This window comes from Pipra filicauda, unplaced genomic scaffold (assembly GCF_003945595.2).
Source record: "Pipra filicauda isolate LSUMZ 115617 unplaced genomic scaffold, ASM394559v2 scaffold138_size1969278_pilon, whole genome shotgun sequence".
Taxonomy (NCBI): domain Eukaryota; kingdom Metazoa; phylum Chordata; class Aves; order Passeriformes; family Pipridae; genus Pipra; species Pipra filicauda.
The window spans coordinates 1,478,507-1,501,594 of NW_024103862.1; the positions used below are offsets into that span (position 1 = coordinate 1,478,507).

The following is a 23,088-nucleotide window of genomic DNA, read 5'->3' on the forward strand; positions in this document are numbered from 1 at the left end:
TGCAGTGGTACGTAACAAACACAACACACAGAACAATTTGACTGCAGCTGGAAAGGTAACGTGGTGCACTCTGCTTGTTCTTCTCTTTATCTGTCCTGATTAAGGATGTGGTTGTGACACCAGGTGGTTCTCAGCAGACCCCAGAATCTGACACTCAAATGCCAGCCACAGCAGAAACCACGGATCCCTTGTTTTACCCTAGCTGGTATAAGTCTCAGTCACGGCAACCAAGCAGTCCAAGCTCAACCCCAGTGAGTGGGCTGGGGAAAGTAGGGAGTCCTGTTTCTCTGGAAACAAGTGCAAAGAAGTCAGAAGCCCCAACAGCAGCAACAGAAGAGGAGAGTGCACCAGGGAGTAGTAAGGAAAGTAATACCACTGCAGCAACATCCAAGGTCAGTGCTTCCAATGTCACCCCAGAGGGCTGTGACACGCAGCAAGGTGGGAACAGCAATTGTTAAGGAAAATGTGGCTTCATTTTCCTCCGCATGCTAAAGAATGAGAATAATTTAAAAAACACGTGAACAGTATAAACTGTCATTCCGGCAAGTCTGCTGGATTTGTAGATGGTTTCAATATGCGACAGGCTGACTCCTGAGCTTCAGAGCAGCATGGTGATGGTTGCTTGTGCTTAACTGCCGGTGCACCTCGCTCGTGAGAGCTGTTATCCAAGCTGCTCACACACAGTGACTCAGGAGCTGTTGGAGAGGCTGACAAAGCCTCTGTGCATCAGATATTTGCATGTGTTGGTAACCAAGAAATCCTGTGCATGAGATTACTCTCGTCACCTGTTGAAAGCCCGTGCACAGCGGCTGGTTGAGCAGCTATGGCCTGGCTTTGCCTTCCGCAGCTCCGTGGCTGCACCTGAAGTGCACGGCTTCCCCATGTGAACACGAAGCTATGCAGACACTCAGAACCTCCCTGTGTGTTTGACTGCCTCTCAATAAGCAGTGTGATTTCCTGGGTTCAGACGTGTGTCTCCAAGGATTTTTGAGACCTGAATAAGGGAGATCATGAAGATAATACATCCCAGTTCAATGTTAGACTGCCAGAAGCAAGATGGGATAACAGAGACTGATGTGTGGAGTACAGCAGGAGGTTTCCCTTAAAATGACAATGTTAGAGTTGCTATGACCTGAATTTGAATATTCCTCCTTCTGCACCTGTATACAAATTCCACATGGGCCAAAGATACAGGCAATGGAGCTAAGGGAGCTGTGCAAGAATTTGCGGATTTGCACAGTACACCAGCTCCTGCTCCAGTGCCTGGTTACCAGCCCATGAGCAGCACTCTCTAAATCAAACCATCCCCATTTACAGGCTCATGCTGCACATTTTAACAAAGCAGCTACCTATATGTGTGCAACAAGAGATTATGTATGTGTGTGAGAAAGCACAAGTGAGTAGTATTTCATGCTGTTTCCTTTAAAGTTGGAGTTGCATACATAAGCAGGCCTGCCATATTAAACAATCATGTGCAAGGCAAAAAGTTAGGAGAAGGAGTTCACAGAGATCTGATAAAAGAGGCTGGATACCTCTAATTTGCTTGCTATCGCTGGACATCTTCTAGCTAGAGGTTTCAGTCAGTGACACTTGAATTTAGAGGCTGAAGGATTCTCACTGACTTCACTCACTTTCTTAACAAAAGCACCATTTGGCCACCAAATTTCAGTAGCTATTTTTCAAGTCAGGGTTTGATTTGAGAATATTTGAGTGGAATTTGTACGGAAAAGAAACCACTTTAAAATTCTCAAATCTGCTATGACCTTATCTTCTTAAGTATATTCCAAATGAACTAGCAAAAGCAGGTAAATCTGCAGTGAAATTTACTGCTGCTGTTCCTTCCTATCAGTTCCACTGATGACCAGGCAGCCAATCCTCACCATGGGCAGGTGAAATCTGTACTAGAATAATTTCCTGGAAGTTTGCTTGACTGTGATCTGCTTCCCTCGGTCCTAACTTACATCAAGCAAAGGAACAACACTTGCATTTGGTGTGGGCAACTGTCTGGAAAACAGCAGTAGTCTGGTACCTGGTTCTCTTCATTGTTGTATACCAAGAGTGAAAACAGGCACACGGGAAAGATATCAGTTCCCATTGGCATGTGAGTTTGGGGGTGCTGCGTTTTGATATCTTCCCAGACCACACGTGATCCTGACATTTTGGGAGGAGGAGGATGTTGAGAAGAGTAGTGCATGGTTCTGGTGATGTGAGGAGGAAGGACACAGGGGAAAGAGCTGAGAATGGGTTTACCCCTGGGCTGGAGACAGAAGGAGGGATAGGAAAGCTCAGGAAGCAGAAAGGTGCAAAGTGTGGTCTAGAATAGAAAAACCAGAGTGATGGTTTTTGTGATGGTGATGCCATGAAATGATGCTGTGGTCAGATTTATGGATCTGAGCTGAGAAGTGTCTATGTCATGAAGAAAATGGCTGCTGTTTTGTAGCAATGATAATTTTTAAGTATGTGAACTTCATATTTTTCCTGCATGTGATTTTACACAACCCACTTGAAATGCTGTATTCTTTTATTTTTCTTAACCCCCCAGATGATGTTCTCCACTGTTTTTACTCCTTTCCTCCAATTGGGTATATAATGGAAAAGTGCTGTGGAAACAGAGCTTTTTCACTGAACGTAGTGATAATGACTAGTTTGTGTCATGACAACACTGGTGAAGCACTCTTCTTATTTTCTCACAGGAGTTAGCATTCTGCATAACACTTTTGGCATTTCTTATCATACTACATCATCTTTGGAATCTGATTCAATACATTTGTACTTTCATGGGTAGGAAATATTTCATTTTACCATTAACTAACAGTTCAAATAGTGTATCTGATGATGTTCTTACATGGCTTTAAAGGATTTTTCCCTTTCTTACCATCCAAAAAACATCATGCTAGTTCACAATACAAACTGCCTAAAACATTTCTTCCTCGCTCCTTTAAAATGCCACCCTTCAGCTTACTCCTGCATGGTTAAACACTGCATCTCCCTGATTCAAAATAAGAAAAGAGACGTTTACACCCTCGGATATATGGGCTTATATTTCAGTTGCTGTTCAGGTGACCAGCAGGATGGAGAAACTGTTGGTTGACAGATGTGAAGAGCACCAACCTTGTTCGGTCCAATAGGGGAGGAAGAGCTAAAGATTAATGGTTGTCATCAGAGAGGTAAAGGTCAGGAAAAACAAATCCAGTGAATAATCCTGCTGCCAGGATTCCCACTGCAAGTAAATCACCGATGCTATGTCAGGGGGTGGCTCAAGCCCTGGTCTCCAGACATTCCCATGGAGAGAGTGGAGAGTGTCCCCTCAAACCCCATCTCACACAGCACACCCCACATTCTCTTCAGGTCCCTTTTTCAGCAAAGGCTTTCAAAGCTCTCTCTGCATGGAGTACCAATCACAGCCCTGAAATGGAGGCCCATGTATTTGCAAGGATCCCAACCCATTTAGACAAAGGCTTTTTTTTTCCTTAGGTTACATTACACAAAGAGCTGAAATAACTGCAAGATCAAGGACTAAGAATTTCACTACCAAGTGAAGTTGTCCCAAAGGCAAATTTGAATTACATTTAAATGTAATTTAAACCTTAATTATTCCATAACATTTCTTCCGGAGTAGCCCCTTTTTCTGGTAGATGCTGTCCGTCCAAATTCACACCCCTCTTAGGTAAGGCATATGAATGCATTCAATTTCCAAAGTGATATGAATGATGTGCAGAGAATTCTGTGTTACCTTTGAGGCATTTAATCTTATTTACTGAAGACCAAAGACCTCTGACAGAAACAAGAGTAGTTACCTGTGAGTATTTGCTCTAATGACAGACAGATTCAATTATTATCTATTCTTCAAAACAAAAATGCTTGGTGTTCCCTGCTTACTTTCTGCACTGTGTTCTAAGCACTGAACATGATATGGTTTATCTATGAAAATTGATTATTATTCAGCTTTTATGTGCAGAATTTCCAGCACTATGACTGAAAAATGTATCTCTCCATAAAAAAACAAAAAGGGGAGAGTGGAGAAACTATCACCTACACTTTAGTTGCATAAGTTATGCAAAAAGATGCACTGTCTGGCAGTAATTTGAATTTGAGAAGCATCAAACACTGTGAATCTCAATTAAATTTATGGATCATAGTTTAATTTTCATTTATTTGTGTTTGGTTTTGAAAATTTGTTGTAATATTACAAGAGAACATAGAGCTTGTTTGTACTCCTGGGAAATCAGGCATGCGAATAGCATCATGCTCTTTCTTCCCCCTCTTTCTTTTTTTAATTCAAAATACCTTTTGAAATTAAAAATAGACAAATGCGGAAAGCTCTCACTTCTACCATTGAGACCTCTTCCTATGTGGTCTCCAGTGGCATCTTTATGATTTATATAACAATGAAATAGAAAGGAGGTGAAGGAAAAAGGCATTTTGGTCTCAGATTCTATTTGCATAAAAATTATTTTCTTGTCCATGTATGGTGAGGTGGCTGTTTAGACAGTTTATGTGTCTTTATCTTTCATGTGAGAGATCAGGTCACAGCCCTTGTTCCTTTGTGTAATAAGCCCCTGAAAGTCAAACGACAAAATTACTTTGAATAGCTGTAATAATAATTTATAGTTATAATATAAATCTGCATGATTGTCATCATAAGACCAGCATATAATTTATTTTCAACCTATTTTAGTAGAATACACGGGAGGGATTTCCTTTTTTTTCAGCAGCAAAGAGAGATCAGCCCCCCTATTAAATTCCCAACATTCACTTTATTTATCAGTTGTTTATCTGAGAAATTGTATTGATACATCTATAAATTCCCCCCAGGGTACAGGAGGCTATATCAGCAGGGATAAGGCAACAAGAGTTGCAGCTCACAGGTGTACAGATTGTTTGGTCTAAGAAGGGACAGAAGGAGATGATTCAGCATAAACAAAATAGATAGCTCCGCACTAGAGAGCCACATCCTGCTTCAGGGAGTGCCTAAGTCAGAAGTGTAGTCACCACGGGCTGCTCCTGCCTCTGACAGAGAGTGAGAGGCATCTCCAGTAAGGAAGAGTTCACCGACTGCTGCTGGCTCACACTTGGCACCTCTTCAATCTGCCTGCTGAGTGTGAGGTGACATTGTTCCTAATCAGGTGCCTCTGCTCAGTGTCTGAAGTTGAGGGGGGTCTGAGCCCCTGCAAGTGACAACCAGGAGCAAATGATTAAAACACAGGGAGCAGGAATAGCGTCAATGAACTGCCTTGCCACTACGGGGTGTAATGTATTAGTGGAGGGTGATATAGAGATTATGAAGCAGCCCTTTCCAGTGCACGAGAAACAGGTCTTGGAGTCCTGCAGTTTTTTCTAATCATAATTTGTAGGCAACATCTCTCATGTAGTAATGCCATATAAATTTGTAAATTTGTGAGAGCTCATGAAAAATTTGTGTTCACCTGGGTCTGTAGTCACCCAGTTAATTTCACCTAAGATGAAGTACTGGATGCTGTATTCTGTTGCTCAAACTCCCCATAAGAAAAGTGGCTGCATGTGGCTCCAAAGGACCCCAGAGCACACATTTAGTTTGAAAGGAAATACAAGTTAATCATCCACAAACAGTAGTCAGACCTAATTTCCCTTTGCAGCCAGTAAGTACAGTGCTTTAATTCCATGAGGATATAAAATATAATCAGGACTGAACTGTTTGGGAGGAGAAGTACTAATGTAGTGGCCTGTGTTAATCTTGTTTCATTAGTTTTAAAATTTCCTATTACTTGCTTGCAACCTTATGCCATCTGCCAGAATTACCATAAGGACAGTCCACTCAGTATTCATGTACTGTAGTTCTCTCTGTCCCGCTGCTGAATACTTCAATTTCAGCTGGTGATCCTTCAAATTTTTTTCCATGAGACAGCTTTAAATCACATGTCAGAGAGGTCAGTATTTAGCTAAGTTTTAGCCGATTGGTTGTCACGTCAGTATGCAGTCAATACAGACAAGATGATTTAAAACCAAAATAAGGCCAAGAGGTCACACTGTGCTCTTTGCCTATGTACCACTGCTTTTCCATCACAATATAAAAGATATGGTCCCACATTTTAGCACAGCGGTGCACTGGAATGGTTGCACAAGCATGGCAGCAGTACACAAATAATAATTTCCTTTCTCTTCACCAAATTGGAAACTCAGTCTTTCCAATCTGCTCAGGTAAGGAAGCTAGGTCCCCACTTCAAGAGAGATGCTCCAAGAGAGGAGATTTCTTGCTCAAAAGAAGGCAGTCTTGCAAGGCTGGATCTTGCAGGATTGATGCTGAGGGAGAGTGTCCCTTCCCTCTGGCCCATCCAACACAGCCTTCCTGCAATTTCCCCCAGAGCAGGATGAGCTGTATGTTACCATCAGCAGCAGGCACAGTCCAGGCAGCTCTCTCCCAGGACACCAGCTGCTGCTCTGAAAGCTCTCTGATCCCTGCAACAACTGTGTTTAGTGCTAATGAAGGATCTGAGAATGCACAGAGCAAAGGTCAACTTGATATTTGCCATCTAGGTCTTCATATACCTGTATTTTACCTTTTCTTAGGTAGAAAATTGGGTGGGTTTATTTCTATACCATTAAAAAATCTGCAAGGTTTGACTGAATGAAATTGGGTCACCTATTCTCTGTGAAGCCAAGCCTTTTGTAAGAGACCTATGCATCCACTGGTATACAAGCCCAAATTAAACTCTGAAGATTCTTCCTAAACATCTCTTAAAATTCATTTGGAAAAAGAAGCACTCAGGCTGTAGCTGAAGTACAGGGCAAATACTAGATGCAAGAACTCAGTTAGCAGTCAAAAAATTCTGCCTTTTGCTTCTCTGTAGTTTGACTTAGCGAATTGGGCCTTAGTGACAGGGTGATAGTGGCCGAGTCTGAGGCCACTCAGGCTGACGTTCAGTTGGTGGCAAATTCTGCCTGTAAATTTCCACTTTGTATCTTGACTTTGTGTTCAGATGAGATTTTTTTTCCCCTCAGTTTGGCAATACATGCCAAGAAAATCAGGAAAGTCTTGATTGTTCCTCTTTTAACATCTCACTCTCCCTTACTTCTGAGAATTACCTGGGTGATTCAGAGACAACAGTGATGAGTCGTGAGGGCAATATGTTAAGATCAGCTTTCAGACAACAGTTTCCCATAATTAATATGAGTGGCAAATACTTCACTTAAGTTTTACCTCGAATAGAGTGTTCTGTGATTTGTCTGGTGAGTCATAGATACAATTTGATTTATGTATATTTCATCTTTTTCAGTCCATTACTAGCAAAAGGTTTTCCACAATGGCAGCTTGGATAAAATGATTTCTCCTGATGAAATTAATACAAAGCCGGGCTCACTTAGACATTGTCTTTTTGTGACTATCTCATTTAAATATTGAATTCTACCTCTACTTGACCTCATCCTCCAAGGATCACTCGTTCTGCTCATTGTTAAGGTGTTTGGAAAGGAAAATAGAATGTAAACAAAAAATATTTCTTAATCTTGGGTGAACTGTTGCTGGTTTACATCACATCATGATAGATCTAGGTCACAACAAAAACACAAACCATCTGTTTGTAGAATATTTGGCTAGTTATTCTACTGCCTTGAGACAGTTCAGGCTTTCAGTGTAGCCATACACTCACCTATGGAAAGCAGTGGTTGTAGTCCTGTAACCATTAGAGACGGATCAATATTTAAATGCCGGCCTATCTGATTGAAAACCCCAGTGGTGATAATTAGTAAACTGGGCCTGAGTCTCTATGTTTGGATAGCGTATCATGTCACTTCCAGGCTTTCTGCAGTTCTGACCAGGCAAGGGGCTAGATCAGAGCACTCTGGAGGATGCAGTGCCCATCTACTAGGTGTTTGAAATGGAGATAAAGATTGAAAGGCTGCATGTGCAGCCAAAATTAAACAGAAGAAAGGGAGAGGAACATATCAAACAGTCTGTTTTCAGGTGAAATATATTCCTGGCATCTTTACAGTAATCTTCAGGTCATTAAGTAAGAGACCAATGACTAATTAAAAAACCCTGTTATCCCTGGCTACCAGCCAATAGGAGCTGCAATGTTCAAACCATGCTACAGACACCTGACAGAGACATCACGCCTTTCACTGAGCAGAGGATGAGGATCTCACAATCCCCAAGTACAAGTGATCTGAATTTCTCATTGCTCTTTTCAATTTAGAGAGCACCCTATAAAATCTGCCTGAGTCTATCTCAACCACTGAAGGCGATGATCAAAATACTAATCAGTCACTCAGAGCACTCCTGGCTCAGCACTTCTGCACACAGAAGTGGCTTTCATTCATGATGAAACACTTGCTGTATGACTTGCTATATTACAAAATGCCTTACTGAGGAAAGGTAGTTGTCATTTCGCCGATCGGTGCTGGTGAGACTCTTCAACATCTGGCATGAGATTTATTTTATAAAATATACTCATTTTTATATTTATGCACAATTTCAAAATTTAATTTTATAAAATAAATAAATTTCTTTTTTAAAAAATTGAGCTGGTGCCTGCTCAGATGCAGATCAGTTCCAAAGCTTGTCTCTGGTGACAGTGACTGTGATCTGTGCTCTATATCCTGTAATAGCCTGGTTAATAACTGTGATTGAATCTGAAGCTCTAAGAGCAGCACTTATCACAGCTTCCTTGGACTTCACCTGGGACAGAAGAAAACTTGATTTAATATCTTGCTCATTACTTGGCTGAGTGCTGTGCAAGCAAGCCAGCATTGCTAATGGGCAAGCAGAGATTATAATGTGTGATGTGACAGACATCTATCTGGGAACTCACAGTGCTACTCACTGAGCAATGTATTGTTGGACTAGAGTCATATCTTGGCTAACAACTTCAGCTGCTGCAGTTGTAGTAAAGAGTCAGGCAAGTGCAGACATGGAAAAATGAGCACACAAGGGAAAAATGGTAGGAGCAACAGCCAATGAGGGAAAAAATATTTTAACTGCTACCAAGACTTTCTTCTTCTCTTATGTGGTGGCTTTGAGGAAGGAGAACAGGGTGCTTTAACTGACATTCCAGCTTTTCTTCCTGCGTCTCCATTGGTGTGGTTTTGTCTCCCATTGAAGATGTGCTGTGTCCACAATTCACATGTATCACCCTTGCCCCCTGCATACTTACAACAGCCCAAGTCAGTCAGTCACTCAGGATATGAGCAGTGCTCCAACCCTGAATCATGAGATGCTGTGTCTTCCATAGCACATGGAAGCTATGCTGCCTCTGTTATCTGATCCCATGAACGGAGCTCCAGGGTGAGTCACAGTCTGAACTGGCACCCTGTTTAATTCATGGGATTTACAGAAGTGCCATTTGCAGAGAAAGAAAAAGCTTTGATTTACAGCAGTCTATGTTACTCAATGGAGAGACTACTGACAGAGACAGACAGGATGTGAAACCCTTACTAGGTTTGTTACTTCTCCCTGAAAGCTAACAGCAAAGTTTCTATGGCATGGATTAGATCAGTTACTGCCATGGAGAAGTTATTGGAAGGTCTTAACTTCACATTTAACTTGTTGATCTAAAGTAATATATACTTGTCTGACAAGGTAGCAGTAGGAGGAAGAGGGGAGAACTGGTAGCCATGAGTAACTCTCTGGCACTGATGGCCAGCATGTACCACTTACTCATGCAGCCTCTCATGCCTCTCATATCATCCTTCCCTTTATAGACAGTTCTCCAGCAAGGCTGGAAGGAGCAGAAAACATAGAAGGGTAACTGATCAGGAGGTTCTCAAAAACTTCAAGAGGAACAAAGAATGATGTAGATAGATGCATGACAGATTTTTCTAGTCATGCAGTCTTAATATTCATGTATTTTTAAGACTCTCCTCTTGGGTTTCCTTTGTTTTCCTGTATAGTGGCAGGACTAGGTTTTATACAAATCTGTAGTTAAATCAGTCTCAACAAAAAGTTAGAGCAATGAGATGCAGCAATGGGTGAAATATTGCACATATACGTTATTTCTGCCTTTATTTTGTTTGAGTGGTGAAAAAAATAGGTGACTTAAATAAGGGAACTGTATTTCCTTTTGTCCCAAGTAATGGTTAGAAGAAAGCTTCTCTCCCACATCATTCTCTAAAACTGTTTCCACCACAGGTTCAAGCATCTGGACCTCCATGTCCCACGGGAGATGTGTGGAACCTATACCAAAATAAACTAGCCAGATTGTTTTCCTCTGAAACATATTTGGTCTCTTTAAGGTCATTATGTAAGAGACTCTGCATTAGACATTATCCACATGATGTTAATTGTAATATAATCAAAATCTATTGAAAAAAGACATTTCCTCCCTATGGACTTTTAAAATTCATTACTGACCACTATTAAGAGAGTGATATGTCTAATTCTGTGACTGATGGAGCATATTATTTTGCCTGCTACCTTATATATTTCTGTGGCAAGTAATCATAGCAATTATTTTAGAGAATACTCTGTTGGTTCCTGCTAATAAAAAAGAAAATATCCTTGCAAAATAAGCAGCCTCTTAGCTTTGAAACAATGTTGTTGTGATTTATGTGACAGCTGCCAGGTGTTGTGCTGAAGGAGCTAGACTGAATAAAAATATAAAAACAAAATGCTTGAACTAAAGTTTAAACTATTTAAAAATAACCTGTTGTGCTCCCTTTGTTTCCACTGCCTGGAAGTGTTAAGTGCCAGAAGTGTAACACTTGACATTTGAGGCAGACAAACATAGCCTACAGATTTTGTGATTGCTTTGCAACCAGCTAGCATTTTTTAATCATGCCTGTTCTTGTCAACACTGGGGGTTGTTTCTAAACAAGCCAGCTAAAAATGGGAATTAAATTTGTTTTCTTGCTCATTTTCCGAGGCTACAGAAACCCTAGAAACAAGAAACCTCTATTTTCACTGCTTCTCTCTCCAAGACCCACACTTTCTAACAAATTCACACTCTTGTTCTCCTGTTGGGTCAAGAGGAGGCAGTGAAGGCACTGTGACTCTAAGAGTGTAGATTCATTTTTTCCTCTGGCAGCAAAGGTGATTTAGGAGTTTCTTGCCAAATGGCTCTGCTTCTTATTGCTGCCCAGATGCCACCACTCACAGGGCAATTGTGCTGAGGCAGCTGTTTGTTGAGCTGTGCTGGAATCAAATCATTCAAATGGTCCAGGTTTAAAAATATCTTCCTTCACCTCAAAAAAAACAACAAAAAAATTGATGTCATTCCAGTGACATTCCCATTCTTAGCACATCCCTGCAAAGAGCTGCAGCAGTGCAAATGGGAAGTGAACCACGGAAACAAAGCAGGAAGAGGTGGATGGGGACCCAAGGTGCAGAACCTGCTTTGGTTAGCATTGTTGCTTCAGAAAACATTCATATAGGTTGTAGCCAACCATCTCTCCATCTGCATTAAAGAGATTATGAAGACCCTTCACCTTTCCTCCCCACTTCCTAAATTTAAGAGTTAGTGATCTTGTAAAAATAAAAATGCAGTCAAAATTCTCAATTCCTATCAAGCAGTTTTCTGATATTCTGAAATACTTGGCTGGGATCTCCCTTGTGTATTTACTTAAAAGACAGACCTAGTCTAACTTAGTCACTCAGAGCATCTCTAGAGTCAGTAGAAAGAAACAAGTACCTCCAGAGGGCAATCCACTTCTTTGAGGATGGGACAAATCACCCTTTGGTTGTGCCTTTCTCTCATCACTCCCGTTGAAGGAGATGAATCCAGTTTGCTTGAATGGATATCTCATTTCTGGATGACTCAAGTTTGGCAATATGGTTCCCAGTGTCTGTACCTAAAGGCTACAGAGATTCATGGTGGTAGAGCAGAAAATGATGTGTTGACTTCAATATCTAGAAGGCCTAGACTTCATATTTTTTCCCCAGCACAAATAGGACAAATGCTGGGACCTAATAAATGAAAATATTATGACAAAGCCATCCCACTCACCTCTTTCCTCCTCTCCACAGTCTTTTACAAGAACCTTATACAGATTTAAGTAGACCCCTGTTTAAGGAAGCAAATACTGACAGATGCTGAATAACTACAACTTTGAAAGTACTCATCAGGCTCAACTCTGAGATCCTTATACTGTTTATTCATACAAATTCTAGTATGCCAGATGCTGAAGAGTGCTGAATGGCTGCTCAGTGGGAATTGTGGTTGCTCAGCACCTCCAAAGAACTGGCATGTAAACTCCAGCCTGGACTTTGCTTTTATGGGAAAAACAAAACCGACCATCAGTCATGCATGTTGTACTTCCCTCCCCACTTCATGAGCTGGCCTGGGGAAAATTCCTGGTGCTTACTGAAAGCATCATCTGATGTCACTCAACACCACAGGGGAGAATATAAATCAAAGTGTAAGTATTCAGCACTCTCTCAGCATTGGCCTAATGTGATTAATGTAATCTGAGGTAAACACTTTAGTTATTTCTTATTACTGTTAGGGACCCAAATCAAGGGTTGGGACTTGTTAATCTAGGTAATGTGAAAAACAAGCCCTACCCATGAGATCTCCAAGGCTAAGATAAAGCTCAGGTAGAAGCTTGACAAAAGTTACTTAATAGCAATGGACAGATATGATGAAGTGTTGAATCTGAACTGTCTTAAAGGCATGTGGCAAGGGCTATGCCATGCTCAGCACAAAGCTTTCCTCTCTCAGCAGAGTAGAGTTGTGGTAACAGGGAGAGTAAGGTAGTCCGTGACAAGATTCCAACGAACTAGAGAGCTGTCAGATGCCTGAATCCCAGTGACACTGAGTAGACCTGCTTCTGCATTCTGCCTTTCAGAATCACATCCTGGTTCCAAAAAAAGTTGTTTTCTGTAAAATCTACAGTGGAAACCTTTGTCTCAGACAATCCCCAGCACACTGTATAACTCTGAATTGTGCAGGCTGCTGGTGGAAGGGGGAAACAGACTTAATAACATGGACGGAGTTGCTTCTGGCACCTTTTGGTGGTTTCTTGTCTTACATGAAGAGAGTGTACCTCAGTCACTGGACAACTCAGAGCACAAACTCTGAAGTGTCACAGGTGTGAAAACACAAGTCTAAAAGCCAGGGAATGTCCATATTATCAGTTTTGTGCTTGCTTCTCTCCTGGCTGGGTGTGATGGAAAACAATAGCTCTTGGAAAGGCACATCGAGGTATTGCAGACCGGCAGCCTGCTGAGTCCAGAGAGCTGCAGGGAGCAAATGCTTCATCCAGCCAAACCCAGTGGGAATCTGTTGGAGCTCCAACATTGTTTTGCTGACACAGGAAGATGTCATCACAGCAAAATATGAAGGAGTTAACACATTATGAAATACAGTTTTGGCAGTGATGCAGACAAAGATTGTTTTGTTTGAAATGCAGTACCAGCAGTGTTGGTTAACAAGGTAATGCAGTCACCTTGCCAGTCTAAGTCATTACATTGTGCCTTTTTTTTCTAACATGTTAGGTTCAAATCCTATGAAACAAGCTGCATAATTTTAAGCCCATAGATAGTACTTTTCTACAAAGTTAATCTTGATTTAATGTAAATTTCTGTATAGTAGCTGGTTAGAATAGCAAGTGGAAGTGCTAAAGGAAGCCTGTATTGCACAGGAAGAGAAATGACAAGGTATCAGTGTGGGTTTAAGTAAAAAAAAAAAGGAATAAAAATGCAGGAATTTTGTTTTAAACTTCTTGCCAGTCCTATCCATTTACAGAGTGAGAAGTGAGGAGGGCTGTCCCATGCCTGCTTACACACACTGCTGAGGGCTCGGTGCACAAAATTGCACAACCAGTTTCAAAATTACTCTTGGCTGGTGCAGGCACTCTGACTGCCCTTCCAAAAATAAAGGCAAAATTTTCAGCATCACGGAAGACTCATAAACCACCTACACTCCTACATCTACCAAGATCAAGAGAGCCCTGAATCCCATATAACTCAGAAAGTCTAGCCATGTATTTAATGCTGAAACCTGACTTTTATAATCAGGTTGAAAGGTTTGCAATCAGCACTTTGCAGATGTGACATGAAGATCTTCTATATTCAGGACTCAATTAGCTACCTGCCTTTCAGCTGAAGATCTGGTCCCCCGGGCCAAATTCTTTACCATACTTTTCCATAAGTCTGGGAAACAACCCTTCTCATTGGCATTGCTGAAAATGAACTTCCACACTCAAGTAGGCAGCTATTTCTCCCACATTTTTCACCATGCTTGTGCTCTCATTAAAGTACATTATAAAGTTAGCAAGCAAAAACTATATTCTTCTGCAAGATCCTTGCCCAAAAATGTCCTTTGAGTCCTGTATATTGTAGCGAGTAGCAATGAGTACCATGCTTTGAAAATACGAATCTAAGTCAAAGATTAGCCCACATTTCAAATATTAAGGCAGTTTTTCAGATAATGTTTCATAAATAGGGCTATTCCAGTTTAGGATCTGGGTCTAAAAATGGCATGGTGAACTCTAATTAGATATGAATAAAGAAATAGGGAGCTACTTTTTTCATGTCTTCATACTGTCTTGTTTGTTGGTGTCATGACAGTTAAATAGGTAGTGACCAGAATGAAGCCCAATAGCCAATTTACACTTAACTAGTGTAAAATAGTTCTTACTAATTCTTGTGGCAAACTTTAATAGTAAGTACTTACAAAAATGCTTAGGAAAATAATTCATCTCATGCTTCAGTTCCTCATAAGCATCCCTGCTTCCATGTTTTTTGCTGGATATGTCTGTTAGCATCACTGTTTTGGTAACTTTCTGTTTTAGGACAATTTCAGGACATGTTAAAATTCAGAGGATACTATTTTGTCATTTTCCCTCTATTGAGTAGTATGTTTACATCAAATAGTTCACCTGAGATCGTGCTGCAGTTCCCAAAGTAAGGTGAAACTGCACAAAGAAGGCTGGTAGTATAGCTGTTTTAATTTTAAGAATGTACAATGATGTATGGGCATATCTAGAAATATAGAGGGAAAAAATCCTGTATATTGCAAGTTAGACTACGGTCTTAATGATGAAGACATAAGGTATTCCTTAGCTAACAAATCACCAATTTTTATGTATTTTATTTTTAATAGGATTTTTGATACTATCACAAAGATGTCTTCATTCTCTGCCAAAGGGATCTGAAAACACTGGAACTAGTAAAATATTTCCACCTATTACACTGGTTTGTTAAATATTCAACTAATTTTAGAAATTCCTTTAATTAACAACTACAGTATATCATGTCCAGATTCATTTTTCTACTGTACGTGTAGGATACCTATGCAAACAAAAACGGGAAATAAACAGAAGCTTTTATCTCTGTATTATTTATTTCCTGTTCTTGATCTGAGTGAAACTGAAGTGAAATAAATATTAAAATTCTTTAAAGGAAAAAAAAACCAGAAAACACATCCAAGGCAGATTTCATAACAGCAGAACAAGAATCATTTTGAGTGGCAATGCACTGGCAATAACTTTTGGCTTTGGTTCACATCAATCTGGAGGCCCAGCTACACAAGCCAAGCTGGCTCAGAATCTCTTCTGAACAGGCATTAATCACCTTCAGTGCTGTAATATTCCAGAGGTCCTAATCGGGACAGCTCTTTGCACAGATGTAACATACTCACCTGGCACAATCCTTCCTCTGCCAGTGGTCATGGCAAAAGTCCCTCTGACTTCTCTGGTGTTAGAAGTCTGGCTGGCCTCCCCAAATTTCCATGCTCCCTGCCTTTTCCCCTCTTTCCCACTTCATTCTCTTTTCCTGCATGTTGTGAAATCTTAAGGATTTTAGTGCAATTCATATTTTCCTCTTCCCTTTGTCAACCTTTTCTTCCTTTGCAGACTGGTTCTGAACCATACGCTCAAGGACGAGTGGAGGAAGCGCCTGTGAGCAGTGAGAGGGGTGACGAGCCGGCTCGTCATGTTTTCTCCTTCTCCTGGTTGAACTCACTGCATGAATGATGACTCACTCTGGCTGGCTTCTGGTGTGCTTCTCCTGGGAGGGACCGTGAGCACAGGCAGCCTGGCTGCAGTCAGCAAAGAAACTGGCCTGGAAAGGGGCATCCGAGCAGGTTTCATTCCCAGGAACTCAGTTGGCCTCCACATCATACCCTTGAGATGATAGATCTGAGAGGGATGGGAGCATGGGGACAAATTACTATACTATATTGTAGTCAAAGTGATTTCCAATAATTTTTTACTTGCAAGGGGAAAGTAGCATCACTACAGCTTTACGCTGAGCACTGCTAGTGTTTTGTTACTCACCTTTTGGCGCATCCCCTCGTAGGGGTAAGCGCTTCATCAATGTTGTTAGCTAAAATGCTGGTATGATATTCACTAATAGCACCCTTTGCCAAACCAATGTTTCTTCTGAATATCCTCCTGTATCTCCACTTGTTGGTGCTGAGGACTTCAGTGACACTATCACATCCTTGGCACCCCAAATCAGGGTTGTGTCTGACAGTACCGGTGCCTCCACAGCTGCGGAACACGGGAGGAAAGAAGGAAGCTGCCATTTCTGCCTTTGGACTTGCTCTTCCTGCTAAGCCACAACAGATGACGCTCACATAAACACTTTATTTGTAAGGAAGATTCCCGGTGGCAGGAATGAGGAAGATGCATGCACCAAAAGCACTGGCCAAGACCCCAGGCATGGATGCAGGACACAGCTCTGAATATGTGGGGCAAATGCTGTAGTGCTGCCCAGCCTGTCCAACCATAATCTGTGTTTATGTCTTCTCAGTCATCAGTGTGTGTAGAAAAGGGGGCATGTTCTTACACGAAATCAGAATGCAGTGAGGTGGTCACAGGTACTCAGTCAAGGTTTAATTTGAAATCCCAATGGTGCGCTGTAGAAAAGGCAGATGCTGACTGTCCTGTTCCATGTGCCTTGCAGATATTTATCGATCTAATGAAATCAAATTTGTGTCTTAAAAGAAGTTCTAGAAGTTCTATGTAAGGTGGCATTCTGCAATTTTTGTCACTGGGAGCAGGGTGTCAACTCTCAGTAGTGTTTAAGAGAGATTGGAAGGCTGCCGGGAGTGCTTGGTGCCATAGGGGACCAGGTGTCAAGCTCTGCACTAGGGTTACATGTGGATCTTTCCCAGATCCCTGAGCCAGACCCTCAATGCAGTTTTGTGTGAGGTCATAGGGCTGTGCTGTGTCCCAGCAGGACTGGTGAGCTGGCAGTGCAGACCAGTTAGCAGGCTGTGTGGGGTTAGCCCCCGTCCTGGACATCTGCCGCTACTGGCCTGAGTGACATCAGCCCTCGTTGGTATCTGTTTTCCCCGGAGAACGCTCCTGAGAGAGTTTGTCGGGCTGCACAGGCGAGCTCCACGTAAATATTTGGAACTCTCACAGCCCAGAGAGAGCGCCGCCCAGCACCGCCACCGCATCGCCTCCGGCTGCTGGAGCAGCTTTTCTCTGGGATTCGGTTCGGGGTGAGGGATTTCCTATATACTCCCAGTCGTCCTGGGAGATTTCCCCTAGCTCCTCTGGCAGTTTTTCCACACATACTCAGAGCCCCTGGGAAGGAGCCCTCTTGGGCACCTCCACCGGGACGGGGGAAGCCAAAGCGCGGAGGAATCCGCCCTTTTAGGGTGCGGGGAGGATGTGCAGAGCCAGAATGAAAACGCAAAAGGGATGCGGGAGCGCCTCACCACTTTCCCATCGCTGCACTCTGGCGGGAGGAGGCTGCCCGGCCCCAGCCACAGCGGTAGGAGCCAGTGAGCCCCCTCGGGGGGCTGCCGAGATGGGATTCGGCAGTGCTGGGAGGCATCGATTTGCCCTCGACACCCCGTTCCCGGGAGTAGCCTGTGCCGAGGGCGGCGGCGTGGGGCAGCCCCCATCGGGGCGCACCTCTGGGAGAGCCGGCGGGGACGGGGGCTTCCCGGGGCGGGGAGGGGAAAAACATCCCCCGGGGGCTATATAGGACTCCCCGGGTGCCCGCGGACGCGGGTGCCCCCCTACGCCCCGGTAAGCACTGAAGGAGGCGGAGCAACCCTTAGGCGTCTAGGCAAGAAAGTCTATCAAGGCGTCTTTACTTTGCAGCTTTTATTAAAAATATAAATATTAAACATTCTCTTACACAACCAAATCGACCGAGCGCTGAAAAGATGTTTTATTGTGAAAATGTTTACAGGAAAAAAAGTGAATTGAAAGTAGCTTACAGAGATTCCCCCTCCCACCTCCCTGCCCCTAGCAGAAAAGTTTTCTGTCTTCTTGGCACCATTTCTTCCAATGCTCACACATCCCTACGTAGCGATGGCACTAGAATAACTGGGAAATGGAGAAATAAATAAAGGTAGGGGAGGTTACGAACGACACTCGAGTTTCTGCACTTGGTACACGGTTGTGCATGCTAGTCAAGGGACAGAGGCTGTTCGGAGCACACCCTTCTAGGTTTAAAGCTATATAAAAATAAAGAGATGACATCAGAGCAGCACTATGGTACATCGGACGGTGTAATTATTCTTGTGCTAACTGCGGAATCTCTTTGGCAAGGTGGGGCGGGGCCGTTTCACTTCCCGATTATCTCCATCAGTTTCCTGTTGCTGTGAGCTTGCTGGGCTAACTGCTCGGCTCGGGCCATCTCCAAGACTTCTCGCAGGAGGTGGAAAGTCAGATCCAGAGAAATAGGGGGCTCCTCGGATCGCTTTTCCCTCTCCACGGCCTCACCCTCGGCTTCGCCGTTCTCGGGGCTCCCCGGCGAGCGCTTGGGCAGCTGCTGCAGCTGTTGCACCGCCGCCCGGAAAAAGTTGCTGGCGGAGGCTTCGGGCTGTAGGTGGCTGGTGCTGCTGGAGGAGGCGGAGAAAGAGCCAAGGGGTCTCTTGTGGAGGTTGCCCAGGCGCAGGAAATACTCTTCTCCCATGCGGAGCAGGACAGGCAGAGTTTGCTGCTGCTGCTGTTGCTGCTGCTGCTGTTGCTGGAAGAAATCTGGCTGGTGAAGAGCCCCGGGGGCGGCTGCCGGACTCTTGCTGAGAGCTCTGCACTCCTGGCAGGGCAGGAGGGCGACCAGCAGAATTCCCGTGGAGACCAGCAGCGGGATCTTCATGGTCGGGGCCCAAATCTGCGGAGGCAGACGAGGAACGGGGGTTGGGTTACACAGCCGAGCCGCAGCGGCGGGGAGGGTAGCGCGGGGACGGGGACGGGACGCCCCCGCCGCCGCTGTCCCGGTGCTGAAACGCGCCGCTCCGCGCCCCTCCGCGCCCCGCACACCGCACACAGCATACCGCACACCGCCGCACGACCGCGCTCATCCCGGCCCGTCCACCCGCGCCGTCGAGGCGACTGCTCCTCGCAGAACAGCCCCGCGGGGCAGCTCCGGACAGATCCCGGGGACCAAGCTGGGTTGAACCCCTGCAGAGAGTCCCCGCGTGTGCGCGGACCCGCGCCCCTTCACCCACTCCGGGCGAGGGGGAGAGTGGAGCGTCTGCGGAGGGGTAGCTCTCCCCAAGAGCTGCGGGGTGCTAGCGTCCGCTCCCCCGAGTCTCCCCGCACCATGGCCGGCCGGGGCAGCTACCCGCGTTCTGGGGGACTCCGCGCTCAGCCCCGCTCAGCGCAGGGCAGCGCATCCCTCTCCGCGCCAGGCGCGGCCCCGCACTTACCTGGGGCGGCGGTGGCGGCGGCAGGGCAGGGCAGGGCGGGTGGTGGGACTTTGCAGTGCCCGGCGTCCCTTCCTCTCGCTGTCCCTCGGAGTCGGCTCCTGGCGAACTTGGGATCAGATTTGGTCCTAATCAGAGCCGGGGCGCGGGATTTTTATAGCTTAGACCCTCTCCTGGAATCACGCAGAACTTGCCTAATAAGCTGACGCTCTCCTGACAGCCCGATTGCGTGCCCCGATCTACTGCTGAATAAATCATGGGGGCCCGTCGGAGCGGCGATGGGCAGAGTTTCGCTATCGCAACCCCAAATCTCACGTCCAATTATATCAACAGATATTTATCGCCTCTGCAGTGACGTCAGCCGGGCCGGGGGCCGGGGAGCAGGATGCCCCCCCCACCCCATTGACAAAAATACTTGAATGAGATTTCCTAGCGAGCGCGTACTATGAGAGGTCACTCCGGGGAAACTTTCCACTCACGGGCCAGCCCTGCGGGGCCGGGGCTGCTATCCCGGGTGGACTCCCTCCCCTATCCCAGGTCCTGCTCGGCCCCCACCGCCTCCGATCCCGCCCGCAAGGGGCGACTGTGGCGGGTCAGCACAGGAGGCTCCGAGAGGCGCGCGTTTTGCGGGAATCCCGCTTTGCTCCTCGCCCCGGGCAGGCCGATGCAGCGCTTGCCCTGCAGAGCGGGCAGAGGCGCAGCCGAGCCCGCAGGGAAGAGGCAGAGCAGATGCCAGTGCTGGTGCCGGTGCCGGGAGGGACCCACGGCATCGCTGGCACCGGGGCTGCCCGGGGACCCGCCAGCGGTAGAGGGGGCGGAAAGCCCCCGGGGGTGGCTGGGACGTCCGGGGCCGCCGCCGCCGGGGCCGCCGGGAGCATCTACCGGGGAAGGGAGCGCAGCCCGGGCCGCGCTCCTCTCGCTCCTCCTCCCCTGCCACCGCCTGCGCCGCCGCCTGCTCGTCCCGGCCCTGGCTCCGCGCTGCCGGCTCGCGCTCCCCCGGTCTGGCCCGTGCTCCTCTCCATTGTCTTCCCACGTCTTGTGTGGAGGTAACAACTGCTCTTTTCCCCACTCCTCGACTCCACTAGCTGATCTTCCCCACCTCTTCAACCCCATGGCCATATACCTCCCTGTTTGCCCTCCTCAGCTAAGGCACCCTCCCTCCGGGGTATCCTAATCCCACGTGGAGCTCTCTTTGAAGTGCTCTCCCATGTCCATTAGGCTCCAGACCATATTATACCAACCTCTCCAGCTGGATTTCATGCCCTCTGGTCTCTTCAGGAAGTAGTGCTGCCTATAGAAATGACTTCTGCCCAACACCCCTTCTGTGTGTAATGTGTGTTCTTCCGTTTTTGCATCCCATCATCCTCGCCAGTGCATCTCAGCCGTGCTTCTTCACTGCCTCAGTTGCAGCACCAATCATGTCCTCCCCTTTAAATTGGAAAATTTTACAGAAAACCTACTGGTTTTATCTTGCCTAGCCTGTAAATGCCTGGGGTCACGCACTTGCGTGTCTCCCATCATAGTGAGGTGTTGCAACAGAACAGGTGGTCTTATGCTATCAATGCTAAATAAGTGATAAATCTGCAATCCATTTCCTTAATAAAATAACAAAGTTCAAACAACTTAATGCATTAGGTTGGCCGCAGCCCAATTCTGAGCATCTCCTTAGGCATGTAATACACTTCAATTTTAGTTTTACCTACCTCCAGCCTCAGATGCTTTTGGTGAAGTGCCAAAGAATCAGATCTTGTGCATCATGAAGAAAAAAATGGAAAAACAAGTAGTAATATCAGAGATTTAGCTCTTCATTACCTCTGTTAGCTCAGGCATTCATGAACTGAAATGCGTATTACAGAACATAATACATTGTGTAGCTAGTCACAGCAGAAGCTATTTGTATGCTTTTAAAGCGTGTCAGGACGGCTTTCAGTGAGAACAAGAGGTTCAAAGAAACAGGAGCTAAGTTCAATCAGTTGATGGAAAATGTAAGAGGTACTTACTAAACTCAAACCCTTCAGATGTGCTCTGGGGTGGGTTTTATCACCATGTCTCCATTTTTAGGTTAATATAATCTTTAAAACACAAAACCTCTTAAAATAATGTGATCATAGATGTAAAGAAGGAAGAATTCTGATCTGAATACATTTTTTTAATGTTGTGGATAAAATCTGGATAATACAGAGCTGCATCCCTACGAAAGATTGATGCCAATGAGAACTAGCTCAGGTTATGTTTCATTTTTAATCAATTACAATATTATTTAGGTCCCTTTAGGCAAACTGTTTTGGCCTGTTTTATCCCTTAAAGAAATCCAGGTATAGCAAAAGCAACATAGGAGTGGGCTAGGTTTCTCAAATTTTCACAAGAGCTGTACAACCCGCCAGTTTCTTCTCCCCTTTTTACTGACCCCTAACATCTGCAGTGTCTCATGCGAGCTTGTTTCTAATCCTATATGGTCTTATTACCCCACTTCCCTCATAGATCCTGAGCGATGTGTGAAAGGGTTTGCAACAATTTAAATGTAGGGAAGACTGTGAGACATTTGGATACCCTGATAATGAGGAATATAAAATATCACAGATACACAAACCAAAAAGTACTTCCCCCAGCACTTCAAATGCAGAACTGACTGCCTAGGAGTACAGAATTCCACTCTCCAGAGTCACTAGTTTCTAAGTGAAATCTCACTACTGAAGGAGATTACAACAGAAGAAATCATGGGTTCTCATCAGAGAGGTGAAAAAGAAAGACAAGGAGGATATCAGGTACATCTGGATTAGAGTTTTATGTTTAGTGATGTAATTTGAGATTAGCATACCCTTCATAAGAAAAGTATTCATATTTGACTCATTCCACAAGCGTCAGGAGCAAACAGAATTTTTACAGTGAATCATAAAATAACATTGTCTAGAAATAAAAAGCACTGACAAGGCCCATTTCCTCTCCACCGACTTGGGCTGAGTGCAGGCACCCTTTAGCCTTAGTGATCTCAAACTCAAGCACCTACTGAAAAACAATTATAGCTAGTCTGAGGTAGCTAAGGGAAAGCAAAAGCATGCCCAGAGCATGATACATCCCATTGCAATATAGTACTTTCAGGTTTCTGGAGAAGCTCACCTCATTCTCTTGCCTATAAAGGGAGTGCAGACAACTACCTTAGCTAGTCACTGAATTTTTAGATAGCTAATGTGAGGTGTGAAGAATCCCCTCCTCACTGACGGACCATAGCAGAGAGATCACACAGTTTTAAATATAGTAATACAGAGGGGATGATGTTAAACTGAGGGCATGGCTCTTACCCCATGTGTTTTTTAAGATGTCCAACTACAAACATGGAAGGACACACGCTCAGTGTAGATCAGCTTTCTACCACAGTGCAATGTTTCATTACCCCTCCAGCCTTTGTCAAAAGGCAATAAGGATTTTTCTTATTGTTGCATTCAGCAGACATTTCCACATCATCACACGGAACCCCTTCATGTAATCACCACCATTCTTGATCCCTGTGATCAGCTCTCTAACATGCACTCTTACCATCTACCATTATTTCAGGTAAACTCAG

The 23,088-nt window shown here is 44.7% G+C and overlaps 2 protein-coding genes across 4 annotated transcripts in view; one reads left to right on the top strand and one right to left on the bottom strand.

The window, feature by feature from the left end:
- The window catches only part of TRIM55 (tripartite motif containing 55), a 34,696-nt gene extending 18,811 nt beyond the window's left edge, over positions 1–15,885 (top strand). For 2 of the 3 annotated variants that reach the window (XM_027748172.2, XM_039378442.1), the window contains exons 9-10: positions 105–392; positions 15,766–15,885. In XM_027748172.2, the coding sequence (XP_027603973.1) occupies positions 105–392; positions 15,766–15,885 (408 nt within the window). The remainder of the gene's footprint in view (positions 1–104; positions 393–15,765) is intronic. The other variant, XM_027748173.2, reaches the window with a different exon arrangement.
- A 2,076-nt stretch (positions 15,886–17,961) lies between these two features.
- CRH (corticotropin releasing hormone) lies at positions 17,962–19,834 on the bottom strand. Its single transcript, XM_027748175.2, has 2 exons — positions 19,530–19,834; positions 17,962–18,991 (listed from the first exon to the last, which is right to left on the bottom strand). Exon 2 carries the CDS (start codon positions 18,974–18,976, stop codon positions 18,443–18,445), a length of 534 nt encoding a protein of 177 aa, XP_027603976.1. The 5' UTR covers positions 18,977–18,991; positions 19,530–19,834; the 3' UTR covers positions 17,962–18,442.
- Positions 19,835–23,088: the final 3,254 nt, after the last annotated feature.